This window comes from Branchiostoma belcheri, unplaced genomic scaffold, assembly GCF_001625305.1.
Source record: "Branchiostoma belcheri isolate BF01 breed outbred unplaced genomic scaffold, Haploidv18h27 scaffold19, whole genome shotgun sequence".
Lineage (NCBI taxonomy): Eukaryota > Metazoa > Chordata > Leptocardii > Amphioxiformes > Branchiostomatidae > Branchiostoma > Branchiostoma belcheri.
Genome location: NW_017803379.1, coordinates 606,660 through 613,644, shown reverse-complemented (window position 1 = coordinate 613,644; position 6,985 = coordinate 606,660). Strand labels below are relative to the sequence as shown.

The window sequence follows — 6,985 nt, the reverse complement described above, 5'->3', positions numbered from 1 at the left end:
TATATATTATTTTTTGTAGCAAAATGATGATTGGCCTTTCTTTTTATTGTTGAGTTAGAAATGCAATGTGCACGCTAGAGACAAAGCTTTCCTTGCTCCTTCCATGCTTTTGGGAGGAATTTTCCGTTTCATCTATATAGTTGGAAACGAGCACTGCAGGAACATCATCACAATGTAACATTACATGCGTCAGGTGTGTAGTGGACGTTTTGGCCCTTCACGTTTGTTTTAGTCCGTCAGTTCAACAAAACCTCGCTAGAGGGCGGGTCTGTGCGGTGTATCCATCACAGGTCAGAGGTCGTCGCAACACTTCCGCGTTGCCGAGGACGCCAACACAGACGACACTGTGCGTAACCAACGGCTGAAAATAGACTACAATTGCGTTATAGAAGCAGCTAGGAAACCTAAGTATTGCCTTTTCATTTCTGTGTGTCTTTATACATCAACTCTTCTTCCAACTGATCAAAATTTATCCGTTGTTGTGTTTTGTTTACCCAACAGGATTTGGTCAGTGCCCCCCTCCCCACCTGTGAACTTCTTGGTAATAGTTGAGGCCCGTTACAACCCGTAACCATGGACCTGATGGGCAGAGACAGTATCCTGCAGCTCAGGGACATGCTGCAGGCGGCACAGCCACAGGACGACAGCAGTGATGAAGAGGTAAGGAAGAGAATTTTTGAAATTTTTTGTTGAAATTTGTGGTAACAAATTGTTCATCATGTACTGAGACAGCCGGCTATCATTTATACTTTCCACAGTCTGGTTTATGGTATAGTTTCAATGTTGATGTGATAAATGATTAGTAAATACATGTATTAGTATTGTTTTGCCTCTAGCACACACACAGTTACAGATAAATATGCATGTTAAGACTAGTAAATATCATGTGTACATTTGCTTTGTTTTACTACAACAGCCAGCTTCTAGCCACCCAATGGCTAAGATGGGACCTGCAGACGTGGGACCAAAGAAAAAAGCTGAAAAAGGTAAGAATTCCCCGAACTACGCAACTACGCAAACTATGTTTCTATCGCCAAAAGTTTGCATAGCATACCATAGCGATAGGCACCGTGCTGTACCACAACATGGCGGACAATAGCACGTCGGCAGAACATACTGCGCCTGCGCAGAACCCCATATTTTTGCGTTTTTTTTGTTGGGTTTTTGGTCAATGTTGCATTAGAATTTTTCCTGTCGCAGAGGATATTCTTTCTGACACAACATTTGAAAACTACTGTCGAAATGCTAACCTTATATGAGCAAATACAACCTTATATGAGACGTTCTGCCGAAATGCTATGTACAATACATTACGGGTTTTGCGCAGGTGCAGTATGTTCTGCCGACGTGCTGCGGACAATGCTCTTTGCCAGGGGGGAAGTCTGGTGACAATCTATGGTGAATAAGCCCTGTATGATCCTATTCCTGTAGCTCCACCCCCCACGGCACCCAAACCTGCCACCAAGGATATCTGGGAGGAGGAGGAGGTCACGACAGGTGCAGAGTACGAGGATGTTCTGGACCCCAGGCCACAGCCAGAGTACGTTTAAGTGTTGTTCTTCAGCTGAAGTTTGTTTTGGTAGAACTCTCTCCATTATCATCAGCCTCCTTCCATCATAGTAGACGATAGGTTTGTTATGGTGGGTCCTGGCTTGCCTGGAATCCATCCCTACGTTGGGATGGATTCTAGCCTAGGTCCTGGTAGCTCACTCCAGGAAGGAATTTGGCAGCTTGGGAAAGATAAAAACTGTCCTACTTCATGGACAATAGTGAAAACATATCATTTTCACCCAGTAGTGCCACAATCAACAGTGGATTTTGCCCGTATTATGAAGTTTATACTGATTTTACCATTTGCTTGTCTTAAGTAATGCTCATAAATTATATTATACTGTGGTAAATTTTATTACATTTTCATGTATTGGATAGTGTATGAATTCAAACAGGTCAATTTACAGAACATGGTAGATTAACAGTTTACTCCATAGACAGATATTAGACTTAGAGTTGACTCCATCTTGCTTTTTGTCACACTTGCAGGTACGATGTGGTTTTCAAACAGGCGGTGACGTCAGAAGACATTTTCTTACAGATGGGGAATAAGAACTTATCTTCAGCCAGTTGTGAAGACATGGTGGTAGGTACAGTCTCCAGAACAGGGGAACTATCGACTTATAGTATAAATATAATCAATAAGTACTTTATGTAGATATTCATTTATATGAAGAAAAGATTTCATTGACTCTTTTGACATTGTTTCCATTGTTTCCATTGTTTCCTTATTAGAGATATCTTCAAGTATTCTTATTCTTCTTGTTTGAACTTTTTCAGGTCAAAATCAAACTTCCTGGTCACAAGTCCTCAGAGGTGGAGCTGGATGTTACAGACAAGTTTCTGGACTGCAGAACACCAAAGTAGTAAGTTGTGTTCCTTACATTACAAATGTATATGGGGCAGTGACACCATCAGATGTAAGTGCCCTCTGGCAGAATATACATAAACTGCATTGCTTGCAGGCACACATCCCCACACTCACTTTGACAGACAAGAAAATACTTCACAGTTCACTCCTTGGGAATGAAGCAACAATGGAGCAATGTTGTTGTATGTTGTAAGGACATCTAATAAAGAGAAGTCTAATAAAGAGATAGCCAAATCAGCAGGACTTCTTTCTTGTGACATCATTTTATGCAGGTGTCATCTGCAAAACATTTGTGTTTTGTAATTTGGAACAAAGTTATTTTTAAAGAGGAATCATGAACTATTGCATAACAATATAATCAACATGTTGTTGTTTGTCCCTGTGCAGTAAACTGGGTCTCCACCTGCCTCACCCTGTGGACAGTAAGAATGGACGAGCTCAGTGGGTTCAGGACCAGGAGACGTTAGTTGTCACCTTACGCATGGTGCGAGACTTGGACTTTGTCAACTTCTGAATCTTCTCCATCTTAAGAGCATGTTGTTGTCTTTTGATCAGTAATCTTGTATACATACATGTACATTCAATTCAGTCAATGAAAGCAATCTGGGTATTAAAGGCGGGACCAATGTTCATCAATCGTATTTTAGGAATCTATGACAGAAGAGTGCTTTACATGTGATATTGCATATTTTGTTACAACAGTTTTATTACTAGATGTATAATTTGTGATCTATGCAATGATAAAGTTACGATAACTTCTCAACTAGGATGTCTCTATTTCAGTAAGTGCCTTGTCAGTGTTAGTGTGAAAGTAACATTCTAAATGTCTCCTTTTTCCAGGGCTATTCTATTCAAAACAAGTGGAGGGAAACTTTTGTAACTTTTATGGATAGAAATGGACTGTTCCAGTGACATAGTCAGAAAAAGTGTAAATGTTGAATTTGAAAAGTCCTAACTTGTGATTAAAGTTTGATGTTCTTGAGCCGAGAGTAGAATACTGTATTTGGGTTTTTTAAAAAATGTTGAACTTTGTTTCAGTATGTATAATACAGTTGTAGTAGTCGTTAAAGGTATGGCTATTAAGGTATACTTTACATTTCCATCCCACTTAGGTGTAAATTAAGATTTATGTGTCTCTCACCAGTCAGATTAAACACTTGTTCTGGTTCATGTTGGAATTTGTGACTGAGTTTATTTGTTATCCAGTCCAAATGTAGACATATTATCTGACACAAATATTTGACATGTCAGGTTTTGTCATTTCTGTACATATCCGCTCACTGACACCTTGTGTGACTTGGCTTATAGAAACTGGTGATTAAATTATGAAGAAACTAATTTGGTTACAGGGTAATGTCTACAGGTCTCCGGCATGTGTGGCCATAACTCAGGAATATGTCTGAGAATATTGACTAACCAGTCATTGTTGTTTATTACCTTGACTGGAGTACAATACAATCAGATATTGTTATCTCTGAGTGTCCTGAAGTTGAGAGAAAATTGCTAAATTGTAGCAACTGCTCTGTGAATCAGGTATTTAGTTTAATCAAGTTCGAATCGATATTCAATTAAATCTTTTGTACAAAAGTTGTTTACAAGTGTGAACAAAGCAGCGTTCATTTATGGTGTTTAAGAGATAACCCGCTGACCTGAACATTTAACAGATATCTGGGCATGAATGTACTTTAGACACATGATGTAGGGTGATTAACTGTGGTTACTTTGCTGACTCATGCTTTTAAGTTAACCTGTTTTTCCTTGTCGCAATTTCTCAGAAAAAGGGTCTTAAATGATTTGTTCGTTTTCCAATCGAGAGAATCGGGAGTAAGAAACCGGCTAGAAGGCACTGAGCGAAAGAGAGGTGAAGGAGGGAGAAGGTATACAGAGAAAACTCTTAACTCTTAAAATGATCTCACTTTTCAAGAAAACGCAGGTTTTCTGAGATAGGATTTACGCTTTAGTGCGCTCATCGCAAAACTCACAACCTCAGGATGTTTGGGTCACAGACATGGCAAAAACATTCGCCTTTTTACAACAACATGAACCTACTCCTGTTTTTGTTTATCTAGTTCTTTAAGAGAGCACCGTTAGTTTTTGAGCAGTGGAAAACAAGTGACCACGTTTCCGAGTCATGCCGGTTTGGTTTTAATCATTCTAAGATGCTTCAAAGACGACGCCTTAGCTCCCTACAAAAGACCTGTTACAGGATTAGGTCTGAAGATGTTTGGTTAGGCCTGTGTTGTTTCTTTCTTCTCCAGTGAGAAGTGCTTGAATCGGGTCTAGCGTGCGTGAAAATCTCCACCAGAGCGCGAAACTTTCACCCTTCAGCGCGCCGTAAGAACGTGAAGGGTCAGGTACTAGGTAGTCAGACAGTTCACCTGTAAGCGCGGCCGATCAAATGAAAAAAAAAGGCCTGCAGAAAAATAGTTGTTGCCAAGACTACGGAACGCGCAATTCGTTCTTGTTGTACCCTCGCAATGCGCTCTTTTGTTCCAAGTAAATATACCATTGGTCGGAGATTGAAAAACATTTCTGTGTTGTATCAAAGACTTTTGTACTGCTGTCCTAAGCGTTTCTTTTCTTCCAAGATTACTTTCCCTGCTTCGTGTGTTTGCCCCGTCCTTTCTTCTTAATACCAATTGACTACTTAATTCGTCATTGTCTGCATAACAAGTGAGTCAAAATAAGCCGTACATACAGGCATTCATACCCTGTTGACTCTGTACTATAGGCCACGGAGTATATTTGCACTGGTAATGGACAGCATATTTGTTTAGCAGCTCTAAACATGTCGCGAACCGATGCGGTCGGGTTGGGACACTAACGTCACTTTTTACCAGGGGGACCACTTCTACCCGCATGTGTACGGTTTACGGGCATCTTTTCTTAATCAAAATCTTTACTCAAAGATGGCAGGAACAGTTTTTATAAAATTTGCTATTGGTTTGATGTCACACTTCGGTGATACACCGAGAAAGAAATATGTCATAACTCCCTTATATTGTATTCTCACCTGTGACCCCCCTGGGAAAGTACGTGAAGCATATACGGCAAAAAATCCGCACTGCCCAGTCCCAGCCCAGCTGTGTTGCCTGGATACACGTGGAACGCAACAACAGTCAGCTCTCTTCCACAACCAACCCGTACAAGTGAGTTAAAATTCCTCTTCTGCTTATACACATAGTTTACCTCTATGAAATTCTTCCTACGTACTGTTGGATGTACTAATATGTTGGCGGACAACACAGATGTGCTTGTTCAGTGATAAGGATCGATCTTGTCCGACACGGTAGAAGCAAACACCAAGCACACCACTAGGTGAAACGTTTATTTCGCGCCTAGAGGTGTACCAGCCGTTACGGTTCCGGCTATTTTGTAGTTACGGTACGTTTGGCTGGCTGGCGGGTATGGCGAATTGTGTTCAGTCTAGGCAACCTTAATTAGACTTAATTCAAACAAGAATGCCCCGCATGTTTCCAGATGAGAAGATATTTTGTTAGTGTTTCTCAGTCTCGTATAAACTCCCGGGAGTTTTGATAAACACCTGCCATGATAAGGTTATCTTAGCAAGCGAGATGATGGGAGAAACATTTGCCTAACGACCGTCTACATGTATGCTTGATGGCAACATGGTTGCCAACGACGATGAAAACACCCTTCAAAGGTCCTAATTTTTTATACACAGTCGAAAATGTGTTTGTGGTGCGAAACATGCTCAGCCTGTTACCTCTAATCAGCACCATCTTCTAAACGACATTGATGAAAAATGATCACAAGAACTATTAGTGTATAGCTTTTTGTCATCTTATCTATTACGCGAAAAAGGGCAAATGACGATATCTATAGGGCAGGTAAAATGTTTCGTTACGCACAGGCTTAAACCGTGACGCTTACCGTGAATTCTATTTGTGACCCCAGTATTGGATGTTCTATCAAAATTCCGTCCATTGGAGCTCCGTTTAAAGTTTTCATCTGTCGCATCCAAAGAAAGTAGTATTACTACAATACCTGTAACTTTATATATTAGCCTTTTGTGTAGCTGCATACAGACGCTGCATGTTGTGCCAATTCCCAAAATTCGCCTTATCGTGTTGATATAATGGTCCGATTAAAAATTCATTGGAAAGCGTATAAGAAAAGGTACAACACGTAACCGGCCTTTGATGGTCCAAATCAGACGACATAGGGCAGCCAGTGGCAATACCATTTGTTAGAATGACTTAGCAAAGGTTTGGAAGACATTAAAACTCGTTTTAAGCGAGTTTTAAAACGGTTTTTATCGTCAGGACCTTTGATTGTTACACTGTCCAAGGCGTCGATGAAAAGTCCAGAAAAATCGATTATTTGAAGCCATAGATTTTGTCTTCGTTGTCAATTCATGTCGACATTTATTTTCTCCTACCCCAAAACCGCCCGAACAATAGTTAACCTACATTTACACAGTTTCCCCAAGAGTCAATGAAATCACCATTGTGTGTTCTCCTTGCACATCAAGCGAGAAATTAGCAATATAAAGAGCTTTCTCTTGCCCCTGGGATGGGGGGGAAGGTGGGGGGGGGGGCG

The 6,985-nt window shown here is 40.6% G+C and overlaps 2 protein-coding genes across 2 annotated transcripts in view; both read left to right on the top strand.

Annotated features, from left to right (window-relative positions):
* The first annotated feature begins 498 nt into the window (after positions 1 to 498).
* LOC109467907 (protein PIH1D3-like) lies at positions 499 to 4,004 on the top strand. The gene is made up of 6 exons (XM_019766031.1): positions 499 to 660; positions 917 to 986; positions 1,432 to 1,540; positions 2,041 to 2,137; positions 2,332 to 2,417; positions 2,810 to 4,004. The coding sequence occupies exons 1-6, from the start codon at positions 574 to 576 to the stop codon at positions 2,934 to 2,936; spliced, it is 576 nt and encodes a 191-aa protein (XP_019621590.1). The 5' UTR covers positions 499 to 573; the 3' UTR covers positions 2,937 to 4,004.
* Positions 4,005 to 5,382: 1,378 nt separating this feature from the next.
* The window catches only part of LOC109467904, a 9,171-nt gene continuing 7,568 nt past the window's right edge, over positions 5,383 to 6,985 (top strand). The window contains exon 1 of the mRNA XM_019766025.1: positions 5,383 to 5,571. The gene's annotated coding sequence lies outside the window, so the exon portion shown is untranslated. The remainder of the gene's footprint in view (positions 5,572 to 6,985) is intronic.